Raw genomic sequence first — 27,152 nt, 5'->3', positions numbered from 1 at the left:
CCATGCCTCCCTCCCTTCTTGGGGACATCTTTCCTAACCCATTAACAGGCCTAAGGGTATGCAAACAAACCTAAAAGTCCCCAATTTACACAACAAATCTACGTCCCGGTGGCTTATCTCTGATAAACAGCTCCTTATGTTAAAACATTCCAAGCCTTTAGACAAAGCTTCATATCGTCAACCAATTACAAGCCAAAGAATCTTTAAACCCACCTATAACCTGCAAGTCCCAGCTTGGAGATGGCCCACCTTTTCGGGCCAAACCAACGTATGCCACCCAGGCATTGACTTATGACTTTATCTGTAACCCCTGTGTCCCTGAAATGCATAAAACCAAACTGTGACCCAGCCACAGCCAAGTCCACTTGCTCAGGGCCTCTTGGCCGTGGCTCCGGGTCATGATCCTCAAATTGGGCTCAGAGTAAATCTCTTTAAAATGACTTTACAGAGTTTGGCTTTTTTTTTTCCGTGCACACAAGGTTGCAGAAACTGCGGGAAAGATTCCCATTAAACCAATTAACACTTTTAACACACCCAGGAGGGCCGTGTTTGCAGCCTCGCTAGGAGAGAACCACGCAGGGCCCAGCTTGGCGCTGTGCCACTCTGAGGTGCGGCCACCGGCTGCCTGGCCTCCCCGCGACAGGCCCACGGTGCCCGGTTGGGTTTGGGGCTTCCGAGGGGGCCCCCAACGGGGGGAGCACCGCTCGCTACCGAGCCGCGCCCGCCGGAAACGTGGTCGGAGCAGGAGCGCGCCCGGAACCAAAGCGCCGGCCCCGCCTACTCGGGGGGCAGCGTTTCCCAGAGCACCGGGGGGCGGGGCCTGGCCGGCGGGACGGGCCGCGCGTGGGGCGCCGGGAGCGGGAAGCTCGGTCGCGGTCGCCGGTCGCCGGACCATGCTGAGCGGAGCGTGCGGCACTCTCGCCTTAGCGCTGCGGGGGACACGCGCACCGACGTCCGCGGTCGCCCGTAGGGGCCTGCGCGCGTCGGGGTCGCGGCCTTCGGCAGAGCGGAGCGACAAGGCGGAGGAGCCGCCCCGCGCCTTCGACCCGGCGCTGCTGGAGGTCCTGGTGTGCCCGCTCTCCAAGAAGCCGCTCAGGTGACCCGCGGCCTCCCGTCCGGGGCGGGGCGGGGCACGGGGACCGCGCGGCCTCTGCAGCCGTGGTGGCCTCCAGGGTCACCGGCTGTCCCCGCCGCCATTTTCTGGACGCTGGTCCGGCCGGGCCGGAGGGACCCGGGGCCGCCGCGTCCCGGAACCCGCAGATGAGGTCGCCGGCCCGAGTGCATCGAGGCGTTTTCAGGCTGCGAACTGCAACCACTGGGGGACCTTTTTAAAAATGCCAGTTCCCGAAGGGGACTGAATGCGAACGCTGGGGGCCGAGAGCTGAACCTTTGTGTTATTTCTTTGGTCTCTCAGTGTCGCCTGGGCTGACCTTGAACTACCCGCGCCGGCCTCCCGAGCAGTCGGGACTCCGGGCACCGCTGCCCCGCCTCCGCCCGGCTCATTTGTCTTTTCTTAAAAGGTCCCTAAAGGATTGTAATGTACAGCCGGGTTTCTGAACCACTGGGATTCAGGACAAGTCCAGAGTATTCAGGTTCTTAAGTTAAGATGATGAAAAATACTGCAGTGGCCTCCAGATCCTCCTGAAAGTTCCCTGCGCAGCTGAGACCGACGGTGCTGAGCGTTTACGCTGCGTGCGCTGCTGCCCAGCGGCGGTTAGTTGCGGGCCGGCAGGTTTTTGTAAAAGCCTTTTTTAACCTTTAACCTAGTTCTTGGGAAAACAGCTCTACGGTTCCAGACGACTACAACCGAATATGGACAGCACGAATACTGGCATTACAAATCGCATAAACACAGCACCAACATATTATCCGTCGTTATCTTTGGATTGTAATGGCTAGCAATTTTTATTTTCATATTTCTCTGTTTTTGGCCCATAATGAACATTCTATTCAAATTTCTTAAACAGTGGAATTACCATTTGATTTGCCTTTTAGCTAATTATATAACTAGTTCGCGGCAGGCTCGCTGCTTTCCAGAGTTTCCTCATTTCTGCTGTCTCATCCTTTTCTGTGATTTCCTTCTAATGAATCAGTTAAGTTTCTCTATTCAGTATTTATTGTAAAACTAGGAAGTTGATTTTCCTCTAGTTTTTGTCCTAGTAGTAAATAAAAGTAACAGGATGGTTTGGGGGTTGACTAAAATAATGAAGGAATATTTGGATAAAATAACTTTTCCAGATCTTTTCTGACTGGTATGAAAAAAAAAATTAAGGAATAACTTGGGAATAGGGGAAAAAGAGAATCAGAGAAACTAACTAAAATGGGAATAATTATAGATTCTAAGGGAAATGGTTGCATTAGCTATTGATGCTTTTAGAATTAAGACTATTCTGGGATTAACTCTATGTCAAGAATTTGATAGATGGTGTTATATATCAAAAATTAAGGTCTTCCAAACATCTGGTTTTCCACAGTTCATCTTGTTCTTTTTTTTCCTCCTCAGATATGAAGCATCAACAAATGAATTGATTAATGAAGAGCTGGGAATAGCCTATCCAATCATTGATGGGATTCCTAATATGATACCACAGGCAGCTAGGATGACACGTCAGAGTAAGAAGCAAGAAGAAATGGAGCAGCAATAGATCCTAATTTAAAAAAAAAAAGCACAACAACAACTAAATTTTCTTACTACCATATACCTTTTAAAGCAGGGTGGCGGGTAATAACTGGAGAAGAAGAATGTATCTCTCTCTCCCTACGTTGACTGTTCTTATTCCACTGGTCTCTTTAGCAGGACTGTTTTACTCAGCCTCTGTGGAAGAAAACTTCCCCCAGGGCTGCACTAGCACAGCCAGCCTTTGTTTTTACAGTCTGCTCTTGCCGGTGACCATACCAGTGTATGTGTTCTTCCACCTTTGGACTTGGATGGGTATTAAACTCTTCAGGCATAATTAATGCAACCAGAGCCAAGATGGCATATATATATACATATATTCATGATATGTCTTGGGCATCTATCTCTGGAAGCTCAGCAAGGTGGAAATACTGGAGACCCATTTAGTCTGCAGGAAAGATGCTTCGCCTGGCTTGTGTCAGGCTTAGCACTCTGGGAGGCTCACGCGGCACAAGCTTCTGTCATCACACTCTTGTTCTGCCCTTGTTTTTTGAAGGTTCTGACTTACAACTGCTGTGTCAGAAGAAACGTTTTGACAAAGTGTCTTGTTGGAGATTAACACCCCCCACTCAGTCATCATCTGATGACTGTTTCTCACCCTTTGATCTAAAAGTTGGTCATTTGGAATTTTGTTGGCTTGTATAGCTTCAAGGTATTTGATGAAGTCACACATTACAGATGACTGAAATAATTCCAAAGGAGCTACGTTCAAATGGTTGTAGAGAAATGCATTTGCACTAGTGTGATTATAAAACCATACAATAAAATGGAAATTTCATGTACTTACACAAACATTCTCAGTTTGTGAAATTACCTTCGTTTCTTTGGCATCAAATGCTTACGTTAATAATGAAGTAAGATGTTGACATCTTCCCATAAAAAACAAACCAGTTTGCAGAAGTCATTTTGGGGGGGGCAGGGGTCACAAGAGCGTAGTACTAAGAGAAAATGTAAAAATGTTCTAGATTAAAAATATAGGCTATGTTTAGAAAGGCACTGAATTCCCAAAATGGAATCATTTCCCAGGATACATACTTGCTCTCCTTTCTCAGTTTAGGAGACATCAAATTATGTAAAGTATCAGTGGGTTTGTAACAAATAGGTGCAATATTCCTAACAATAATAGCACAGAAAGAGGGAAGAAGGAATAGAGCTATATAAAAGTAATGTTTCTAGATCACGTGACACTTCTATGAGCAGACCTGCAGTTTTAAAAGACCTCTCAGGCCTCATACACTGCTGGTCAGAATGTAAAATGCTATAGCTTCTTTGGGGAACAGTTGGCAGTCCCTTAAAAGGTTAAACAGAATTACCACGTGACCCAGCAATTCCTCTACTAGGTATATACTCAAGAGAAATGAAAACTATGTCCTCAAAGAAACCTGTGCACAAATGTTCATAGCGGCATCATTCATGATAGCCAAAAAGTACAACCAACCAAAATGTCCATCAACTGATGAATGGGTAGGTAAAATGTGATATGAATATAATGATAAAATATTTGGCAATAAAAAAGAATGAAGTACTGATGATACATGCTAGAACATGGATGAACATGGAAAACATACTTAGTGAAAAGCCAGTGACAAAAAAAATCACATATTGTTTGAATTTATTTACATGAAATGTCTATAATAGACAAATCTACAGAAACAGTACATTAGTGGTTGCATAGGGCTGGAGATGAGAGGGAGATTGCAGAGTTTGGCTGAAGGGTATAGAGTTTCTCTTTAGGGCCATAAAAATGTTCTAAAATTTACTGTGGTGTTGGTTGTACCATTCTGTGAATATACTAAAAGAACTATTGAGTTTTACATGCCTGAAGTAAATGCTATGTGAATTATCTCAGTAAGGGTGTTGCCAATTAAAAACAACAACAACACAAGCAGTTTTAGCTGTGTCCAGCCCGAGGCTCCGGGGTTCCAGGTCACTTGCTGGGCGTCAAATGCTGCCTAGAGGCATGGCCCAAAGTGGAATGCAGGTCTTAAACCTTCTAAATTCTGTCTTCCAGGCCGGGCGCGGTGGCTCACGCCTGTAATCCTAGCTCTGGGAGGCCGAGGCGGGTGGATCGCTCGAGGTCAGGAGTTCGAGACCAGCCTGAGCAAGAGTGAGACTCCGTCTCTACTAAAAATAGAAAGAAATTATCTGGCCAACTAAAAATATATATACAAAAAAAAAAAAAATTAGCCGGGCATGGTGGCTCATGCCTGTAGTCCCAGCTACTCGGGAGGCTGAGGCAGGAGGATCGCTTAAGCCCAGGAGTCTGAGGTTGCTGTGAGCTAGGCTGACGCCACGGCACTCACTCTAGCCCGGGCAACAAAGTGAGACTCTGTCTCAAAAAAAAAAAAAAAAAAAATTCTGTCTTCCACATTGTGCTACTTCTAATGACCCTCTCAGATGGGACATCCTTTATTGGGAATTCTTCAACAGGCTTCTAGTGTTCCCTGCCATGTTCCTCACAAGCAAATCACCCTGGCTTCCTATCTGCGGGGACTCTCCTTCATCCGTGCCTCATGCCACACACCATGATGTTGGTCCCCCCACCCCCATGTGCCGTGCTGTAAACTTACCATGAGAAACGCTGTCCGATTCCTTCATTAATAGAACTCTTCGTTGCTCCTCCTCGATAGTTAGCAGACTTCACACCAGCGGACCTCTCGCCGCCTTAGAGACTCAACAAGATTCTCTCCCTAAGTGTTCTCAACTGCATCACCGGTGGTGGGGATCGCCTTTAATCACCCCATTAATGAGATCCCTCCCACCAGCTCTAATTGAGAACTTACCACCCACAGGGCCAGCTGTGACCTATTCTTCCTCATCTGTTTCCAATTTTGCAAGAAGGGGCTTAATTTAAGGAGGTCCCCTCTGAACCTCGGACTCTGCATCTGTAAGATGGAAATGATGACACCTGCTTCCAGACCAGGTGAGTTTTAAGCGGAGGTAGAAAATACAAAATCATCCAGCATAGCCAAGAGCTACAGTACATTCTCACTATTATGTGCGGTGGTGAGGAGAAGAGCCTGTCCCCCTTTTCCAAGTTTTGTCCCTCTTAGTGAAATGCTCCATTTGGAGGTGATTGTTGTCCTCTGCATGTGCCACTAGATGGCACTGTTGGCTAACTCAAGTGACCACTGGCAGCCGAGCCCTCAGAAGGAACCAAAGAGGATGCACCTGAGAAATTCTAAGTGGCTGTATCTGTCCCACGATCATTTCTTGAGCATCTACTAGAAGGCCATGACAGGTGACGTGAATCCTGAAGAATGCGTGGGAATAACCCAGACGGCGGAGGAGGCAGAATTACAGAGAGGAGGGGAGGAAGCGGGAGGGAGGGGGGTGCGACGGGAACAGGGTTCCAGGCAGAAGAAAAAACACCGTGAAAACACAGAAGAGAGACTAAGACACTGTGGCCCACTGAGGAAACGAAGATGCAGTGCAGCCCCGGGCTGCTTAACGTTTCCGTGAAGGTGGTCCCGTAAGATCATAATGGAGCTGAAAATCCCTATCATCTAGTAGCATTGTAGCTGTTGTGATGCCACAAAGCAATTACTTTATTTTAAAAGTAAGTTTAGTGGCCTACAGTAGTGCACAGTGATGTCCTATGTCCTAGGCCTTCACATTCGCTCACCACTCCGTCACTCACCCAGAGCAACTTCCAGTCCTGCAAGCTCTGTTCATGGCAAGTGCCCTATGCAGGGGTACTGTTTTTTTATCTTTTATACTGTATTTTTACTATACCTTGTCTAGGTTTATGTACACACATAGTTACCACTGTGTTACAGTTCCCTGCAGTATTCAGTACAGTAACACGCTGCACAGGTTTGCAGCCCAGGAGCAATAGGCTATACATGGCCGGGCGCGGTGGCTCACGCCTGTAATCCTAGCACTCTGGGAGGCCAAGGCGGGAGGATCACTCGAGGTCAGGAGTTCGAGACCAGCCTGAGCAAGAGCGAGACCCCCGTCTCTACTAAAAATAGAAAGAAATTAGCCAAACAACTAAAAATAGAAAAAAATTAGCCAGGCATGGTGGCACATGCCTGTAGTCCCAGCTACTCGGGAGGCTGAGGCAGGAGGATCGCTTGAGCCCAGGAGTTTGAGGTTGCTGTGAGCGAGGCTGACGCCACGGCACTCACTCTAGCCTGGGCAACAGAGTGAGACTCTGTCTCAAAAAAAAAAAAAAGGCTATACGCTATAGCCTAGGTGTGCAGTAGGCCATGCCACTTAGGTTTGTGCAAATACTCTATGGCATTCGCACAATGAAATTGCCAGATGGTGCCTTTCTCAATGTATTCCCATCACTAAGTGATGCAGGACTAGTTACATATGACTAGAATGAACACTGTGTTCAGGACAACGGTGGGAGATGAGGTTGGAGCCATATTTGGGAGCAGTAATAACAGTCTTAATGAAATCAGACTTTATTGCCTGATGTTCAAATCATTTTTATTTGGGCAGCTGATACACACGATGGCTTTTTCCCAGAAAGAGGGAAAAAAGCACATGCAAAATTCCATTGGTTTGTCTGCTATAGACCCCTGCTGTAGCGAGTGTTCGTATTTACGCCGTCCACTACAGTAGCCACTTGTCACAAATAAATATTGAGCACTTACAATGTGGCTAATGTGACAAGTTTAAATTTAATTAAAGAGCCAATATAGGACAGCACAGCTCTAGATTGTTGTTCCACTGTTGCCAATGAAGGTTTTCTCTCTTCAAAATTCTTCAAAGACTAAACCTTCTCTACTGCAGTGGTCCACCTTCCTGAACAGGGCAGGCATAGATTTCCCACCTCACAGAAAGTTCTACTGGACAATGTTGGTCTAGGCACAAGGAGACCAACGTAGAGGCTACAGAAGTGGTGGGACAGGAGATGCCGAGAGCTTGGACTTAGGGCACTGGCAGTAGGGTTAGAGAGATACAAAAACTGGAATTATTAGGACTGGACTTGACTGTGGAGGGTAAAGAAGAGGGAGGAATGGAGGAGGATTTTGCAGGTTTCCGTCTGAAGATACTGCTGGTTCCACTCCCAGCTGTGGAGTACAGGAAAACATCGTGGGAATGAAAAGGGACAATTTTCTTCTCGAACGTGTTGCAGTGAAAGGGCCATGGGGCACGCAGGCAGACAACGACCACAGAGGAAAGTGGCTGTGGCTCCGGAACACACGAATCGCTGTAGGTCAGAGGCATCCGGCTCCGGGTATCGCTGGCAGGGATGCGGTAATTGAAGCCACGGACTAGATGAGTCAGGGGAGCATAGGGGAAGGGCGCAAAGGCAATGGAAAAGAAGCCAAGAAAAACTGTGCTGTTGACTTTTTTTTTTTTTTTTGAGACAGGGTATGACTTCTGTTGCCCAGGCTAGAGTACCGTGGTGTCATCATAGCTCACAGCAACCTCAAACCCCTGGGCTCAAGGGGTCCCCCTGCCTAAGCCTCCCAAAGTGTTGGGGTTGTAGGAGTGCACCACTGCACCCTGTCGTGTTTACTTACTACCGAGTTTTGAGAGTTCTTCCTACTATGGATACGCTACGAGTCTGTCTTAGTCCACTTTGTGCTGCTATAACAGAATACCTTACACTGCGTAATTTAAAAAGAACAGATACTAGGTAGACAACTGCAGTCTTTTAAAAAATATTGCTAAGCTAGAGAGCCTCCTTTCAGGCTAATTCATGCAAATATCTAATATTTGTATTAGAGACACAGCCTAATCTGTATCACAGCTCATACATCTTACATGCAATGGCAGCAATTCCAAAAGAGCAGATAAACACAGTGAATAGTGAATGAGACTTTTATGTTAATTTTTGAGTTATTAAATGTGTTTTTAATGGTATTTCCAAAAGGAGGCAAATAATATGCTGTGAGGTCAGCCAAATCCTCTGTTGTTGTTGATGGCTACTTGGAGCGCCTCTTCCACTCTTTCCATTGTAGAGTATTTAGGGAGGCAGAGAACACTAGTACATGTGTATGTTCTCATGGGATCTTTTTCGGTCAAATTCTCAGGACAGCGAAAAGTTATCTTCATGTTCTTTAAACCTTTTATTTGTATTCTGTCACTTCCTGTAAGAAACACTAAAAAGAAGAAAACAGGGTGATCAGTTTCACACAGAGACCCACATCTCTTTACAGAGAGAAAATCTGTTCATTCAAAAAACTTCATCGTGGGCGCTGGCACAGAGTCCTACATTAGAAAGTGCACTGGGGACTGTATTAGGACAAAGTCTGACACACAGTTACTGCCCTCAAGCAGCTTAAAGTCTGATTGGGAATACCAGAGTCTTGTGAAGAAAGCGACAAACAGCAAGAGAAAATGTGTAAGCAGCCAGTGCAGGTATCACAGGGTTAAGTGCATCCTGACTGTAAATGCTGCTTCGGAGCAGGGAGGGACAGCCAGGCTGGGATGACTGGGAGACTTCCAGGAGTTCAGAACTACCACCTTCAAGGAGGGAAAGGTTTAGCGAGGCAGGAAGGAGGTGGGTGAGGTCGAGGGGAAGGTCCCTCAGGGAAAGCCTGGAGGTGGAAAGGTGCAAGGTGAGCTCAGGAGTGTTCACACAATGTACTCGTTTGGCTGCAACAAAGATTTCCTCTAAGAGTTAAGATCGGAAAGGGAGGTTGGGCTTCCATAGAAGTCTGAATATCTTCTAACATACATGTTATCCATAAAAATAAGAATAAGAAGATAAATTTTTCTCAAAAATAAGGAAACAGAACAAGAATATGAAAGAGAAAGTTATTAAGCCAGTCTCAGGAAAATCATCAGGTAAGCATAAAACTGAAATGAAAATCTAGAATGTGAGGTAAAACAGACTTAGAGACACAAATAAAATAGCTTGTGTACAGTAATAGCAAATCTCATATTAATAATAATCATAGAACAGTAGTAAAAATTAGCTGAATAACATATCTTGGTTAATCCCACAAGGGCTGGCCAAAGGAACGATGACAGGGACTAGAGAAAGAAGACTCAATATTTAGCTTAAAGAAAAGAAGAAAATTTTAAAAGCAATGAGAAGGGATGAAATCACAGGGTAAAATATCACCTATATTAACATTTGGTTTTTGATGTTGGGCCATAGAGGACATCCAATTGGACTAGGAATGGCTCTGACACTATGATTTGTTGCAAATGGTACCTATCACTAATGAAATTGTTGTCCCATTAAAAAAACATAAGATTACTATTCCCTGATATCTATTCCTTGATTTCTTACCTAGGAATTTTTTCTTTTCCTCCAGAGTCAATTTGTGTAAAGCCTTCCAAAACATCACTATGGTGGGATGTGAACTGTCGTAGTCTTGTTCATACTCTGCATTCTAGAGAAAAGGCAGAAAAAATTATTCAGGAAATAGGCAGGAAAATTGAATTTAATCAGCTTAGCCTTTATGACGACAACGTACCTTTTCAAATGTTTCCCAGTCATAATCTGTATGTCCAACAACCACATCCTTCAGTTGCTCAGGATGGAAAAATCCAATAATGTCCTTGTCACATACTTTATAAAATCCTCTCTCAAATTCTTCAAAAAGTACTTTCACAGAGATGTTGAAGATGTAATCAACGCACTTAGAAACATAGTCTCTCCTTTAATAAAATAAAAAATTATTTCCGCTTACTGCAATACCCTGAACGAAAGGGTTGGGGGATAAAAACAAAAGCTGGAACACCTAACAGTTAGAGCGCCCACCACGTGCCATGACTGTTCTTGTCACTAATTACAGATGATCTAATTCAAGCTTCATAACAATTCACCAAATGTCCCCTGGGGGGCAAAATCACCCCTGATCAAGAACCACAGATATAGATATATTAATATAGACTTTAAGCAGCTAATAACAGAATGTTACAACTTTATATAATACGAAAATTTAGATGAAATAAATTCCCAGAAAACCACAGCTAGCCACACAAGAAAGAGTAAACTTTCTTCTTTAATAGGACTTAAATAGTAAATGTGAGAAATTTAATCTATAATTTAAAATCTCATAATTAAATGACTTTGATGGGAATTTTTTCAATATTTTAGAAAGAAGCAACACCAATCTTACATAGACTCTTGCAGAGAGCAGAAAAAGAGAAACATTTCTTACTAGTTTATGGGGCCAGCAAACCTCCATAATGTAACCTCAGTATTAACATTATAAAAAAGGAAAATTACTAACCAATATCTTTTACAAATATAGATACAGTAATCATAAACAAAATATTAGCAAACAGCAATATATAAAAAGCATAACAGATGACCAACAAGCTGGGCTTATACCATGAACACAAGATTGGTTTAACACTGGAAAACCAAACAATATAATTCTCCCCATAACAAAACAAACCCATATGATCATTTCAATAGATGCACAAAAAGCATCTGATAATAATTCAATATTCATTTATAATGAAAATTCTTAATAAACTAGGAATAGAAGGGGAGATCTTTAACCTAATAAGAATTAAAACCTACAGCAAACATCATATTTAACGATGACATACTGAAAACTTCCCTTGTGCGATTAAGAGCAAAAAAGAGTGCCAGGCGGGGCACAGTGGCTCACGCTTGTAATCCTAGCACTCTCGGAGGCCAAGACAGGAGGATTGCTTGAGCTAAGGAATTTGAGACCAGCCTGAGCAAGAGATGAGACCCCTGTCTCTACAAAAAATAGAAAAATTAGCGTGCTGTGGTGGCACATGCCTGTAGTATCAGTTACTTTGGAGGCTGAGGCAGGAGGATTTCTTAAGCCCAGGAGTTTGAGGTTGCTGTGAGCTAGGCTGATGCCACAGCACTCTACCCTGGGCAACAGAGTTCTCAAAAAAAAAAAAAACCATAGAAAAAGATTTGGCATAGGCCAGAATGCTCACTAGAGATCTCTCTGCTACTTTGACCAACTGTCAAGGGAACATTCTATAATCCCAAACTCTACGGCTTTACATGACATCCTGTAGGATATTGAGAAGACAAGAATCTAGTTACCTCCTCAGAAAACACTATGTGCCTGCTATGTACCCGGCCCCCCTGCAGCCTGCTCCAGGCACTGGATATACAGTGGTGAAGAATACAGACCAAGTCCCTGCCATCATGCGGCTTTCAGGATAGTGGTGGAAACACCGGGAAATAAATAAGCAAATAAATCCTAAAGGTAGGAGATGGGTGATACGAGAAGAAAAAGTAAAGCAGAGTAAGTGGATAAGGAGGGATGGAGGTTGTTGGTACAATTTTAGACAGCAGGAAAAAGGAAGGCCGCTCTGTGAAGCCGTTTCCATTTCTTACCACTGTAGGGCCAGGACTGGCACAGGTCTGTGGCCTGTCAGCAACCAGGCTGCACAGCAGGCGGTGAGCAGCAGGTGAAGCTTCCTCTGTGCTCACAGCCGCCCCCCACTGCTCGCCATTCCCCCACCCTGCAACCCAGTCCATGGAAAAATTTTCTTCCATGAAACCGGTCCCTGGTGCCAAAAAGGCTGGGGACCGCTGCCTTACCACAGTAAAACTCCACGATGTTACACATACACACGACACACACCAGCTTCTCTGCCTTACTGGAAAGTGATTAATGAGAATGAAAAATTATATGAACTAAAAGGAATTCTTAGATCCCAGTAAAATAAATATAGTGTATATACAAAGCAGATATTTCATTTCTTTATACCCACTTGTTAGTCTGGTCGACAATTATGCAACTTCCATTAGGAATTAAGTCTACGTCATTTCTGTCCCAATGCACCTGTAACCACAAATGACACAAATAAACTCAGATGATTTCTCCAACATAATTCTGAACAATCTATCATCAACAAAAGTACTTTGGAGCATACTTCTGTTCCTAAGGAATCTGTAAAAATGTACATTTTTGTCATACAAACTAGCAAGAAATGTACAAACAAAAAATTGCCATCCTTTCATGCAGAATGAAAAATGAATATTTTTTAAAACTTGAATCATCTTCACTGGTCATATTAAATAAATTAATTGGAAAATGGCCATATTCTCAGTATTCATTTTATTCAGTGTAAACCCAGTGTGGTGAATTTGCAAAAAATGGCCATAAATTCCTCCCATCCTGGTTTCCCCAGCCCTTTGCCATGTGACTTTGCAACACCTCCACAGCAAGAGAGGAGTCTGTCTCTTTAGCCCTAGAACCTGGGCATGGCCATGTGAGGTGCTTTGGCCAATGGGATCTGACGGGAGCAGAAGCTTGTATGGGGGGCCTGTTATCTCTTCCTACTCTTTGCAACCCTAAGACCACCATGTGAAGAATGAAGACTACAGTCTTACTTCAGAAGCCTCCGCTAGCCTATTGGAGGATCAGAGATCATGGGGAAGAGACAAGCTGTTTTGGCTGACACCGTATAAACCAAGCAGCTTTCCAATGACCAGGTACGTGAGTGATGCCCCTGTAGACCACCCAGCCCAGCCAAGTCAGCCCAGTGCAGAAACCCACTGACTCATGTTTGTTGTGTTAAGCCACTAAGTTTTAGCGCTGGTTGTAACAACCCTAACTGATGCACCCGGCTCATCATGAGGGGACAAACCCTTTTTCACTAGTTTAATTCAGAAGTTTTTTTTTTTTTTTCCTAAGTAAAAGGTGACATGTTTAAGTAGGTAAAGGGTTAATCAGATTAAAGCTGATCTGTTACCTAGTTTTATTGTTACTCACATTAAAATGGATGTAAAATACTTCTCTGAAGTCATCACCTTCATCATCCAGAAGCGTTTGCAGACTCCTAAAGAACAAATAATTTTGTTTTTAAAAGAGCAATAATCAAGATCACTAGACACACCATCTAAAACAAAGGTCAAGTGCATAGCTATTCGGAAGGTAGGGGGTCAGGTACGGTTCACAGCACCCATTTCCGTGTGTCCTGAGGACTGAACAGAGCCAGACCTCAGCCACAAGGTGAGGTGCAGGAGTTTGTCTATAACCCTGCAGGCTCCCTGCCCGCTGTGCAGTTCTGTTCCTTTGACTGTAGTTTCCTTTACCCACTGATCATAGGTTTCTATTTAGAAAAGGACCGATGACATGTTTACTGATACTGAAACACATTCAAACTGGTGTTACCTTTATTTAAGCTTTTGAACTCACTTACAGAACAAATAATAGGTTTCCTGTTAAATGTCAGTTATCACTTAGGAAATCTGAGGAGTATGTAGGTCAAAGGATCTTCTCTTTACCTCTTGGCCTGATACTATCAAGCTTAAGAAAGACCTGACTTTGATACCTTCATTGTTTCAAGGTACCTCGGAGAATGGAGGATGGAGGTTATATCAAAACAGACAGGAGCCAAGTTTCTGATGTTTCCATTCTGTCATCCTATGGTACCTTATACGTATTTTTAAAGTGACATGTATTGTTCGCTCATTCACTCATTTATTTATTCAACAAACACTTGAGCAGCCCCTAATGTGGCAGGCAAAGGGGATGTAAAGTTGAGGCTAAGACATTACTACCAATAAACTAGTGTGTGATATATGCCGATGAAAGTCTCACCTACAGCACAGCGAGGTATTCGCAGCCAGAGAACTATGGAAACGGTGCAGGTAGAGCTTGAAAGAGCTTAGTTAACTCTTTCCAAAGGGATACGTGTCGTTGCAAAAGGCCTCTAGGGTAAGGTGGAATCTAAGTTGAGTTCTTTTTCCACTGGATTTTTTTTTTAATTACTGTATAGTGATATAATAGACCATGTTTTAGTCATTGTGGTGTTTTTGAGGGTAAGGGAAGCAAATTGCTCTCTAGTTGTAAACCTATGAAATCAAACAAGTTATGTGCTTCTAAAATACAATGGTAGGACAGGCACAGGATAGACACTCCCATTCTAAAAGTGAGAAATAGGAAAGACGAAAGGGGCAATAGGTTCCATGAAAGTCCAAAACCCAACAGGGCAAGTGATATTAGATCTTAAAGCCTGAGAAAAATGTTTGACTCAATGTCTCATCTTCAGGACAAACTGGGGCTGGCACTGAGCCTCCAAAGCTGTGCTAGGCACGGTCCACCCAGTGCTCTCACACACTGGAGCTGGGTGCTGCACTGGAAACCCTGCACCAATACCAGACTGTTCTAATTAATATAGCTTTCTCATAGTTCTTGATAGCTGGTACACCAAGTTCCCCATCTTTATTTGCCCTAGGAATTATTTCTGGCTATTTGGGGCCCTTTGCTCATCCATATAAATTTTAGAATCAGACTGTCAAGTTTAATTAAAAGGTTCCTGGGATTAAAATTGGAGTTTTATCGAATACACAGATCAGTGGTTCTCAAAGTGTGACCCAGCCCAGCAATTCCTGGGAATCCCTGAGTGTTTACAGAGGGTTCATGAAGTCAAAGCTATTTTCATAATATTACTAAGATATTATTTGCCTTTTCCATATTCTATCATGAGTACGGAGTAGAGTTTTCAAGAGGGTATATGATATTGTGGAATGTTCTGATAGCTAATCAAATGAGTGTTTCTATATTCCTGTGTCCAAAACATTTCTCTCACTTTTAATTTCTAATATTGTAAATACTGACAGATGTAACCAACATAGGTAAAATAGAATTTTCAATAATTTTAAGAGACCTAAAAGTTTGAGAAACAATGATACAGATTTAAAGATATTTTAGTTTATGTAGTTTATATTTTAGTTATTAAGTTTATTGAGTTTTCTAAGACATAAGCATTATTTAGGTCATCTTCAATGTTTCCCATAAAAAATAATGACAAATTTCTTTCATTCTAAATCTTGTACTTTTGATACTTTTTTCCTTGTCTTATGAGTATAATTAGTATCATAATTAATAGCTGGATTCCGGAGCCAGACTGTGTTCAAATCATGGTTCTGCCACTATGAGGCCTAGAGCAAGTTACCTAACTTCAGTGTCGTGTAGTTTCCTCGTTTGTAAGACAGGGATAATAATAATAGGATCATACCACTGTTCTTATTCTTTAAAAAATCTCTGTAGTATTCCATTACATAAGTATACCAAAAATATTTAATTCCCTTATTGAAGGACATTCAGGTAGTCTTTATATATTATGAATTATACTACAATGTACATTAGTATACACTAATCCTTGCATGGTTATGTATTTCTGAAAGTGAAATGTCTAGAAGCAGAATTGCTGGGGCAAAAAGGAAAACACATTTTGATTTGATAAGTATTGCTACATTGTTCTCTGACAAGGAACACCAATTTATATTCCCACTCATAATACCTGATGTTAAAGTCAACTTTTTTCAAACTCTTGCTAACAGTATATAGCAATAACATTTCAAATCACTATCAATTTGAAGCATAAATTAGCTTCTCATTTTAATGTTCATTCTATAGGCACTGAGATTGAGCAGCTTTTTATTTATGAGCCATTTCTACTGCTTCTTTTGTGGTTTGCTTTCTTGGATACTTAGTTTTTTTTATGGATATATAAGAACACTTTATACAGCAGGGATATTAACCCCTCCTATTATATGTTGTCAATTTTTCGTGAGGTGGTGGCTTGTCTTTTATCTTAGAAATAAGTTTTCACTTTAAAGGTGATGACATGAAACAATATTCAATATAAACATTTCTAGCAGATTTTGCACCATGGTGTGACCTTGTGCTCTGTCCATAATTGTTTCTACACAGGAAAAGTTCAAAGATTAATGCAAGCATTGAGGACTAGTCATGGCAATCATCAACTCTTCTTAATTTTAGAAAATAAAACTATTATCCAACAATTCCGGCCAAAGTTAAAATTGGTTTAAAGTGCCTAAAATGCTATTGAACCTGAAAATAATACTGGGGTGTTACATAGGTCCTTTTTTCAGGAACTATGTTTACTTACTTTCCCAAAACAGGACTGAGTTCTTTTAAGTCTTCCAATGATGGTACTTGGCCCAAAAGTTTCTTAAACAGCGCCAGTGGGAAAGGGATATTGACAACATTGCAACTGAACAGGGAAAGTCCACATAGAACCCCAAACAAAAAATATCTCTTCTCCTCATATTTAGGCTGAAAAGAGAAAAAAAAAAAAGATTAAAGTGTTACGAGTGTTTATCAGTACTATAAAATATTTATATTAAATAAACTTTTTTCCTCTTTCAGAAAATCAAATTATAAGTTAAAATTTAAAAACCCCATGCTACTGGGAGGCCAAGGTGGGCGGATCATTTGAGCTCAGGAGTTTGAGACCAGCCTGAGCAAGAGCGAGACCCCATCTCTACTAAAAAAACAGAAAGCAATTAGCTGGACAACTAAAATATATATATGTAGAAAAAATTAGCCGGGCATGGTGGCGCATGCCTGTAGTCCCAGCTACTTGGGAGGCTGAGGTAGGAGAATCGCTTGAGCCCAGGAGTTTGAGGTTACTGACACCACGGCACTCTAGCCCAGGCAACAGGGTGAGACTCTGTCTCAAAAAAAAATAAAAATAAAAAAAATAAAATAAAAACCCCATGCTAAACATATTTAGGATTTATATTTCGCCATGTCAATTTAAATCCCTGCCACAGTTTTGGTTAGTAAAAGCATAACTAGAATAAATATGCATTAGGCTCAGTAATCCTTATAAACTACAGTTTTCAGAATTTCTTTCCATAGCCTTTGTCTTCAAATTCATCAGGAAAATAGAATGGAAACAAAGAATGAGTGCCTAAGAAAGGGTTCTTTCTTATCCATACATTCTATAAATGGCCAAAAATATATTCCTTGAGTTCTCCTGTGTGAACAGACATGAGAACCAAGGGAAAAGGGACTCTAGTCTAAAGAAAATAATCACCTTCTTAGAATTGAAGATTATCATACCAGTAACTCCTCTCCTAATATGAAACAGTCTAGACAACTTAATTTTCTATGTTATGTGGTATACTTTTTCTGTTACAAAATACCATAAGCAAAGAAAAGAGGACTTACCCTGACGGGAAACCACATGTAGGAAGCCTCTTCAGGGTATGAGAACATCCCGTATTCTGGCCGGGTCATCTCTTGAAACACACAGTGGAAGAACTCTCTCCTGACTCCTCCTAATTCTAACTCAGTTTCTCCATGAAATGAAATCTGAGGAAACAGAGCAAACACCACATCACTTCCGGGTAGCCAGCCAGGCCAGGGCAGACTGGACCTCTTAGGGCCAATACTGGACTCTCCCTGAGCAGGGTCGGGGAGAGCAACCATTCTGCCTGCTGCTCCTTAGCCCAAATGTACAGAGCACCCACAGCCACCACCTACACCCCAAAGGTAACTAGGGAATTAGGGAAGCCCCAGACAGACAATCTCTGTGGCAAAGGGAGACAATTTTCCCTCTAAGAGACTCTTCATTACATTCTTGTATGTTTTTCTTTTCTCAGCAGTAAAAATACTCAGTAAGAATTGTACTTTACCCACAACTCCTTCCTCAGGTCTTCATTCTCAGATTGACTTAGCTGATTCAAAACATCCTCAATCAAGTGACTCCTCCTGACTGTTAGAGTAAAGGCAGGCTGCAGAAAAGGGACGATCTCCTCGGATCCTCTTTGTTCTATAATTTCTGCCAACCTCAAATAAGTTGTAATTTTTTTCTCCTAGGAAAACAGAAATGTTTTATTTCATTTTACCATTGGCCCTCTCTAAGTACAAATTTATAAAGTGAAATAAATGGGTCTGTTTATAAGTGTACATCACATTTTCAAAAAGAGCCTTATATACACCGCTGGAGATAATTCGCTCTCAGTGAGCAGAAGAAATGTGGGACGTGAAGAATGAAAGACTTTGGGGCTGGGTGCAGTGGCTCGTGCCTGTAATTCTAGCACTCTGGGAGGCCAGGACAGGAGGATCACTTGGGCCCAGGAATTCAAGAACAGCCTGAGCAAGAACAAGACCCTGTCTCTACCAAAAATAGAAAAAATTAGCCAGACGTGGCGGCACGTGCCTGTAATCCCAGCTACTCGGGAGGCTGAGGCAGGAGGACTGCTTGAGCCCAGGAGTTTGAGGTTGCTGTGAGCTATGATGACACCACCGCACTCTAGCCCAGGGGACAGAGCAAGACTCTGTCAATCAATCAATCAATCAATAAGAATGAAAGACTTTGGGGAGCCAACCTGGATTAGCAGGTACGTGACCAGCTGTAGGTCTCATTGGACCACTGTATCCCATAAACACAATTATTACTGCTTAAGTTACCAACGCTAGCTATCATTAATAGGCTCAGAGATGTATTAGCATCCACTAAAACAGTGCACTGAGGCACAACAGTATCATTCAGAAGAGAAGTTCAGATGTTTAGAGGGGAAGTAGGCTGTAGGAAAAATCCAGGTATGACAGAACTCTCAAAGATAGTGTCCTCTAGGAGGAAAACCTAGATGTGAGAGAGAGAGAGACAGAATGTTCATTCTGAAACCAAATGGCAATTTGAGGTCATTAAAGTCTGTGGTTCTTAGCAGGAGCAATCATATACCAGTTCCATAAAATTATCACCGGAAGCTTGTTTAAAATTAAGAGAGAATAGGTTATAAGAGTTCTTAGATCTTTCTTCTTTCAATTTTCTTTGTTAAATATTTCATTAATGGTCACACTTAGGACTCATAATAATTAATCAATTTCCTGTTTTGTTTTATTAATGTAAATGCATTATGTGAAAGTATCTAAGGACACATTTGAATATTATGCCTACATATATATGTCTGCATATGTAAAAGTGATAACAATACCTAATACCTTTGGGTACTTTGTGTAAGGCACTGTTTTAAATGCTTTACCTATATTAACAAATTTAATCCTTATAAAAATACAATGAGGCAGGGATTACCTGATATATTTCCCTGAGTATTTTCAATTGCCCAATTTTAAGTTCAAAACCACTCTGCTGGATATATCAACAAATACAACCACCTCAGTTGGTGACAGTACTGCACATTGAAAAAAGGGGACTTTTACAAACCTTTGTTATGGTATCATCACAGAGTACCAGCCATTTATCAGGGTCCTAATTTCAAGTATCCTCTGCTACCTCCATTCTTGCTGCCGTATCTTTTCATGAGATTGTACCTACTTAAATACTGGTGCTCGTCCTGATCAAGCCCAAGTTCGGTACACCTCTTTGAGTACTATTCAGAAGACCAAGGGCTGCTGCTGCCAACTTCTAGTAAAAACCCAACAACTACATCAGTTGCCCAAGCTCTGTCCCTCACTAGCAAGGCCCTAATATGTCTCACGGCCAAGCCAACCCAAATCATGACAATCTGCCTTGCCTTCTTCCTTGAATGCCTTGACCACTGGTTTCACCAGTGGATGGCTCCCGTATCACCCCAAAAATATCACATGCTTAAGATGGTATTTATCATGTGGTTTATGCTAATGAAGACAAAGAAATAGGCATACATACCTTTTTTAAAAATGAATCTGAATATAGTAGTTTAGTTTTCGACAGAGCATTAAAGATAAATGGAAAGTTACTGAATATGACACAACACTGTACATCTGAAGTCCCCTAAAAATGGAAATGACAATAATGCTGATAAATTAAATGACAAAGAAATCTTATACCTTACTTCGTAACCTTACATTGCTGGTGGTATGAGGCGTCAGTACGTCTAGGTAAAACAATCCAAACTGCTGAACAGTAGTACTAGTAGTAGAAAATGTGTTTTATATGTATCAATGGAAGGTATATAAACCTAGAATCTTCAACGCCCATTTAATTTAGCAATTAATACAAACTTTGGACACTTTCCCAGTTCTGCTCTGCTGCCACCTGAGTTTCTGCAATGTGAATTAGCTCAGGTGCATTTGGTAAACACGGGAATGACAGAACGTGGATAGCTGGTTAGCTCACACATGATTTTTGCTGGGCAAGGGTCCAAGTGCTAGAAGGAGTAGAATTATAACCTTCAGAGAAAGGTCAGCTGCTGTCCTGGCAGCAGAAGCCCTTCAACTGTATTTTCAGAAAATAAAAAAGGAACCCCAAGATACCCTCCCCAAAGCTGCATCCCTCTACTGCCGGCTCCTGGCTCCTGGTGAGTTACACGGTCTCCTACGGAGCTCCACTTCCACCTGTGTCGTCTCGGTCCTTCTCTAATTAGAGCATGGATAGATTTCTACCCTTTTCTCTTTGTGCCTTTTTCACATTCTCATAGCACTCTCCGTGAGCTGCTTGCCTGGTTGATCTAAATTATCTCCCAAAGTATCAATCGCTTTTCTGCTCGTGCTCTGGCTATAAAACTGCACAGATTTTGAGAAGTCTTACTTTTCCCATAAGCCCTGCTATTCCTATTGTGCAATTTTGCAGACATGAGGTTTTTCAGAAACTCATGTCAAACGTTATAGCAGAAATGCCTGTAGTAACTCAATGATTATAAATTCCCCCCTTTAAACATGGCCACACCTACCAGGCTCATTTTCCAAGAAGACCTCCTTCTTGCTTCTTCATAAAAATTGAGGTAGTGTGAGAGTTCGTCTACTTCAAAAATATTTTCAGGCAGTTGACATTTAGTCTGGTTTACCTTAAATAAAATATGATTTGTGAGATTCAGGCAGTTGACATCTAGTCTGGTTTACCTTAGATAAAATATGACTTATGACTGGAGACTAAGAAAATAGAGTCACTGAAATCAAGCTGACACTGTTTTTAGCCTTCTTAATGAAAAGGTAGATAGAACAGGTTTTGTTTGCAAAATAAATCTAAGGCCTACTTATCTACCAATAGCAGAAGAAAATAAAACAAAAAATGACTTGTGAAAAAGTTTTGTATTTAAAAACAATTTTGCTTAATGGCTGTTAATTAGATTATCAGATTAAATTTTAAATTAAACATTCTTTTTGATGACCAGAATAAAATTCTATCCAATTCCTCCACTGCCAAAGGCTCAAATTTTCATGGCCATAAAGAATATCTAAGGTTTAATAGTAAAGACTGATGATAAGATGATAAACTTAAATTGGTCCAACTACTTCAGAAGACAGTTTGTCACTCCCAGTAAAGAACACATACATATCTACAATTTATCAATTCCAGAATTACATGTAAAAACCAAAACCAACTCATGACACATGAAAAGCAAAAGATACGCACACAAATATGTATAGCAGCATGTTTTCTCATAGAGGAACCACCCTCCTCCACAAACCAAGCCAAACCAACGAAACCAAGAATTGCAAGTAGCACATATATCCATCAATATGAGAATGGATAAGTAAATTATGGTGTATTCATACAATGGACTATAATGCAGAGTGAAAATGAATGAAGTACAGCCATAAGAATTAATCTAAGTGAATCTATAAAATAAAATATTAAGTGTAAAAAGCATGTATTCCATTGATATAAATTTCAGAAACAGCAAGATTAAACAACAGAGTGTCTAGAGATACATACATATATTAATAGTAATAAAATAAAGAGCAAGGGAATGATTAACTCAAAATCCAGGATCATGGGAGGTAAAGGGGTTGCGATTTGTGAGGATACGTAGGCCTTTCTAAAGCATGTCTAAAATATTTTAACTTTTAACATGGGTGGTAGGTACACTGGTGTTTATTGTTTTTTTTCAAACTATACATAGATATATGTTCCTTTTTACATGCATGATATAATTCACAAGAAATATTTAAAAATAGCAATATAAACTTCCCATGTCTCATATGAGTCTACTTAAGATTCAGGCCAGTTGAAAGCAAGGAAATGTTTATTGCCAAATAAAGACATAGAAGTTTCTAAATAAACTCACCTTGTGCAGCTTTTTCAACATTTCTAGGAGAGCTTTAACATGACAGTTATTCTCACCGCTTCCAGTCCAATAATGCAGTTGAGAGATGAGGGCTCTTTTAAACATTTGGACCAGTTTGCCAAAAGCACATTCTTGCAGAGTTGCCCAATACTCCTCTGAGGAATACAAAGAAGGCAAATTTTTTGGAAAAGTAAATTTCATTGTGTATATCCTAGGTTTACAACATGATGTTATGGGATTACGTATAGATAATAATATGGTTATTATAGTGAAGCAAATTAACATATCCATCATCCCACATAGTTACTTTTCTGTGACAAGAGCAGCTGAAATCTAATTTAATGAAAACCCCTAATACAATTTTATTAACTGTAGTCCTTATGTTGCGTATTAGATCTCTAGACTTGTTGATCCTACGTATCTCCTTCTTTGTATCCTCTGACCTACATCTCCACATTTTCTGCCCCCGCCCCTGACTCCCAGCCACTAGTAACCACTACTTTATTATCTATCTCTGTACATTTGACCTTTACAAAGAAGGTCAATATAATATTTAGCATGTAATTTCTCTTGGCTTTTTTTTTTTTTTTTTTTTTTTGAGACAAGGTCTCGCTATGTTGACCAGGCTGGAGTGCAGTGGCTATTCACAGGCGCAATCATAGTGCACTACAGCCTTGAACTCCCAGGGCTCAAGTGATCTTCCTGCTTCAGCCTCCTGAGTAGCTGGGACTACCAGTAGAGTGCCACCAGGCCCAGACTTCTCTTGGATTCTTCAACGTAAAAAGTGTCATTATTTCCCCAAACACATAACGAAATATCTTAGTACAAATTATAACTACAAAAACACATTTATAATAAACTTTTCAAGGAATTGCAATTAAAAGTTTAGAATTTAACATCCTGGAAGTATTCTTTGACAGTTAATAGAACCACAAACTTGATGTAATTAACTTGTGCAAAAAATAATACTGACAAAATTAAATTATCACATTCTTTGCCCCAATGAATAGTATAATATAATAAAAATTAAGAATTTTTTGTGATTATACAACTCTCTTTTTGTGCTACTAGCCTTAGTTTTTAACTCTTAAAAAACATCTTTCGGCCGGGCGCGGTGGCTCACGCCTGTAATCCTAGCTCTGGGAGGCCGAGGCGGGTGGATCGCTCGAGGTCAGGAGTTCGAGACCAGCCTGAGCAAGAGTGAGACCCCCATCTCTACTAAAAATAGAAAGAAATTATCTGGCCAACTAAAAATATATATACAAAACAATTAGCCGGGCATGGTGGCTCATGCCTGTAGTCCCAGCTACTCTGGAGGCTGAGGCAGTAGGATAGCTTAAGCCCAGGAGTCTGAGGTTGCTGTGAGCTAGGCTGATGCCACGGCACTCACTCTAGCCCGGGCAACAAAGTGAGACTCTGTCTCAAAAAAAAAAAAAAAACATCTTTCAACAAAAAGAGCTTTAAAGTAGCTTTTCATCACTTATAATGTTATATTTAATATTTAATAAAACATAAAAAATGAACTTTCTTGGACTGAATACAGTATGTATGTCAAAAACTCCATTAAAGCCTATTCAGGCCCCTAGACCTAACTTCCAGTGTACTGGAAATACAGGGAGAGGAAGAAACAATCAGACAATCTGGATGTGGGACATTCTACAAAACAAGTGACTTGGATTCCTTAAAAAAAAAAAATCTGTAAAATACTTGTTGGGAAAAGTGTAGAAATTTGAATATGGCTCAAGTATTAGATAATATTATGGAATTATGGCAAATTTTCTTAGGCATGATAATGATGTCATGGTGATGTAGCATTCTGTATTCTTAGATGAATGCTAAAATATGATGAGTGAAATCTCATGTCTTCAATTTACTTTCCAATAGCTCATCAAAAATAAAATGTCATCTGTACGTAAACAGAGCAAAAACACATATGGCAGCATACTTATTGTTGCTACTCTAAGGTAGATGGTACATGGATATTCACTGTACTATTCTTTCAATTTCTCTGTGTTTGTGAAATTTTCCATAATGACAAGTTATGAACAACGGACCTCAAGACCCAGCCGTGCATGTATCATTCCAAGACCTCTAAAAAGGTACTAGAACAATCTACTTTAGATGACTGCAATAATTATTATAGCATCTTTAGAGTATGCTAAGAATATGAACTAAAAAACATGAATGCATTTATAATTATCTAAGTTTTGCCATAACTTTACTAGGTATGTCTTTCCATTGAGAAGATGGGTAAAGTATTTTCAAATGTAAATGATCAATCTTACCCAGAACGCATGAAGACTGGTCACTCAGTTTACAAACAGCCTCTGCAAACAGAATCACCAGGGTCTCCCAGCTGTTACCTTCATGCATCACAGGACATTCTGGGAGAAGGAAGAATACCGCTAAGGCTTCTTGGTGTGGAGAATAAAATCTAAGGTTTTTGAGCAGATTATCCTTGAGACAGATGGTTATCTGTGGTCAGAAAGGATAAGGGAAAAGGCACTCAAAACTCAGCAGGAACTGGGTGCAACTTAACAGTAATAAAACAAGGTACAGAGCCTGGAATTTCATTCCAACACTAAATTAGAATAATCATTTAGTTTTTCTAAAAATCCATGTTTACATCCCATCTTACCTGGCCTCCCAAATATGGGAGGTATTTGGGATATGGGACAAGTATTCTCCCCATTCAATTGTTGGGGTGCACGAAGATCAAGAAATCCTATGTGCAAGGGTTACACTGGATGAACAGTGGATTGAGAACTACCAGGCAGCCCTCTCCCAGCAAGTGCTACATTTTACCCTCGTTTCACACTATCACACTTAATTTTTTTTTTAGAGGAAGAATTTGTCAGAACCCAAAAAAAGTAAAATAAAATTAAAAATCAAAAGACAGGCAAAAAGTAACAATCTCAACAATAAAACTTACCATAGTTCCCTATTACCCTCCCATAGGACTATCTGTCTCTATCACAAACTCTAGTTTCTAGCCCTTCCAATCTCCTTGCAGTCTGCCTAATCCAGATGCAATTGTTCAGGAAAAATTCAAACAGAATTTTGAACTTTTACTTGTTATGTGTACTTAGTAGTAATCATTTGTTTAAAAACCCACTATGACGATAAGACTATGCAGATAAGCTAGTATTTATGGAGTACTTATTATCTGTCAGATATTATTCTAAGTGATTTACACATATTATTAGGTCATTTAATCCTTGTAGTTTCTCCATAACATAGATGATATTATTAATCCCATTTTATAGATGAGAAATCTGCGCTTCAGAGAAATGAAGTAATTTGCTCAAGGTTGCACAACAAAGTGGGAATTTCTCCTGGATATTTGACTCCGAAGCCTAAACTCTTAATCGTTATGAGATATTGGCTAAATGATATCTCTAAACATACAAATTCTTATAATTATCTATTTTTATATTAAAATACTATGTTGGGCTCCTACAATGAGGTTCAGCCCCTGCAATGACACATACCTGACAACTCTTGTTTTCATGTCTCAGTGGCACACACTCCTCCTACCTCCTTGCTCATGATCAGCAACATCCCCAAACCTCCTGGCCTACTCCAAACCCTTTAGAACTATCATGATACTCTCAAGCCAGCTTTATTGTTTCATACACTGTGCCTTGGTATGTACTATTCTGGCTGCCTGGAATGCCCTTATCCTTGCAGGCACCTGGTAAATTCCTAAATTCCTCTGCGTAACTTGTTTTGAGTACTCTAAGCAAAACTGACTACTCGCCATCCTAATAATGACTGAGTTCATCCAAAAATACTTATAGTGCACTCATTGCATTCTAAGATAGCCAGTAGGGAACACAGTGGAGTGTGAAACACACCCAGTCTTTGCACTAAAGTATGCAGGTATGTATCTCTCTGTCTTACTAAACCATGAGCTTCTACAGGACAGGGATCGTGTCTCTTTCATTTTTCATCAAGAGTCATCGTTATGTGCCCAGTATACAGCAAGCATTCAAACGCTTGCTAAATAAATGAACAAATGCCAAAAGTCTGTGAGTCCATATCACAGAAAGAAACATTACAGGCCTCCTAATCCAGCGATCCCCTTCTGAGAAAACGGAGGTGAAAAATGCCCTATGGTTATGACACTTATATATCAGATGCTGTTTTCCAGAAACAATCAAGGTATACTTAGTAAGCAGGAAAGTCCTCAGTGATGAACTGATGCAACCCTTCCCGTCACAGCGGCAGAAATGGCCTTCTAGTTTTGGTGCTGTTTCCATGGCTGTATTCAGTAGCAATGATTCAGAATCTTATGGAAAGACAGTTAAACTGGGCCCAATAGGAGGATTTTACATAATCAAAGAAAACTGGCAAGAACAAATGTTGATAGAATAGTCCACCAGGTAGTTCTTGGGTTAATGTTACAGGCAGGACTAAGAGCTGCAGAGTCCCAGTGAGGTGCCTAATTAGGGATCCACTTTACCTCAGACCCCTAATGGGGCCGTGGTTCTGCCAAAGTTAACAGGATTAAACTTTCCATCTTCCCTTGAAAGAAAGGAGTGAGACAAAACTTGCAGCTAAAATAGAGAATGAAACAGGTGAGGGAGGGTGACAGGGGAGCAAGACTGGAAGGGAAACAGAAGTGAGATACAGAAACAGAAGGAGAGACCAAAAAGGGTGGAGGGGGAGGAGAAGAAGGAAAGAGAAAGAGAAAAAAGAAGCAACCACAGTGAGACCCAGGAGAAAAAGATTGAGAGAACACAGGAAGTACTATCCCTAGATCAAACAGTACAATACAACAGAAAAATAAATTAATAAAGGCTGCATTACGAACAGATTGATTTAGTTTCATTA

General features: G+C 40.9%; 3 protein-coding genes and 1 non-coding gene across 6 annotated transcripts in view; 3 read left to right on the top strand and 1 right to left on the bottom strand.

The window, feature by feature from the left end:
• Positions 1–814: 814 nt before the first annotated feature.
• Positions 815–3,469, top strand: PYURF (PIGY upstream open reading frame). Its single transcript, XM_045536814.1, has 2 exons — positions 815–1,096; positions 2,504–3,469. Exons 1-2 carry the CDS (start codon positions 894–896, stop codon positions 2,643–2,645), a joined length of 345 nt encoding a protein of 114 aa, XP_045392770.1. The 5' UTR covers positions 815–893; the 3' UTR covers positions 2,646–3,469.
• Positions 2,743–3,469, top strand: PIGY (phosphatidylinositol glycan anchor biosynthesis class Y). The gene has a single exon (XM_045536815.1). The coding sequence runs from the start codon at positions 2,743–2,745 to the stop codon at positions 2,956–2,958; it is 216 nt and encodes a 71-aa protein (XP_045392771.1). The 3' UTR covers positions 2,959–3,469.
• Positions 3,470–8,447: 4,978 nt separating this feature from the next.
• The window catches only part of HERC5 (HECT and RLD domain containing E3 ubiquitin protein ligase 5), a 31,929-nt gene continuing 13,224 nt past the window's right edge, over positions 8,448–27,152 (bottom strand). For all 3 annotated transcript variants that reach the window (XM_045536811.1, XM_045536810.1, XM_045536812.1), the window contains 12 exons: positions 24,602–24,791; positions 22,317–22,471; positions 20,979–21,092; positions 19,976–20,080; positions 17,997–18,176; positions 17,530–17,673; positions 16,463–16,629; positions 13,315–13,381; positions 12,311–12,381; positions 10,069–10,252; positions 9,882–9,984; positions 8,448–8,742 (listed from right to left, as the gene is read on the bottom strand). In XM_045536811.1, coding sequence (XP_045392767.1) covers positions 8,537–8,742; positions 9,882–9,984; positions 10,069–10,252; positions 12,311–12,381; positions 13,315–13,381; positions 16,463–16,629; positions 17,530–17,673; positions 17,997–18,176; positions 19,976–20,080; positions 20,979–21,092; positions 22,317–22,471; positions 24,602–24,791 — 1,686 coding nt within the window. In that variant the 3' untranslated portion in view covers positions 8,448–8,536. The remainder of the gene's footprint in view (positions 8,743–9,881; positions 9,985–10,068; positions 10,253–12,310; positions 12,382–13,314; positions 13,382–16,462; positions 16,630–17,529; positions 17,674–17,996; positions 18,177–19,975; positions 20,081–20,978; positions 21,093–22,316; positions 22,472–24,601; positions 24,792–27,152) is intronic.
• LOC123627403 lies at positions 21,171–21,297 on the top strand. The gene has a single exon (XR_006731277.1). It is a non-coding gene; the product is annotated as a small Cajal body-specific RNA 15 (non-coding RNA).

Source organism: Lemur catta, chromosome 24, assembly GCF_020740605.2.
Source record: "Lemur catta isolate mLemCat1 chromosome 24, mLemCat1.pri, whole genome shotgun sequence".
Taxonomy (NCBI): domain Eukaryota; kingdom Metazoa; phylum Chordata; class Mammalia; order Primates; family Lemuridae; genus Lemur; species Lemur catta.
Note: the sequence above shows the minus strand (reverse complement) of the source record. Positions and strands in the feature narration are given on the sequence as shown.

What these genes read in the sequence shown, in the direction of transcription:
- PYURF (XM_045536814.1), top strand. Translation starts at nt 894, where the DNA reads ATGCTGAGCGGAGCGTGCGGCACTCTCGCCTTAGCGCTGCGGGGGACA. An exon ending in CTCTCCAAGAAGCCGCTCAG is followed by an intron (nt 1,097 to 2,503) that starts GTGACCCGCGGC and finishes TTTCCTCCTCAG; the next exon opens with ATATGAAGCATCAACAAATG.
- PIGY (XM_045536815.1), top strand. Translation starts at nt 2,743, where the DNA reads ATGTATCTCTCTCTCCCTACGTTGACTGTTCTTATTCCACTGGTCTCT.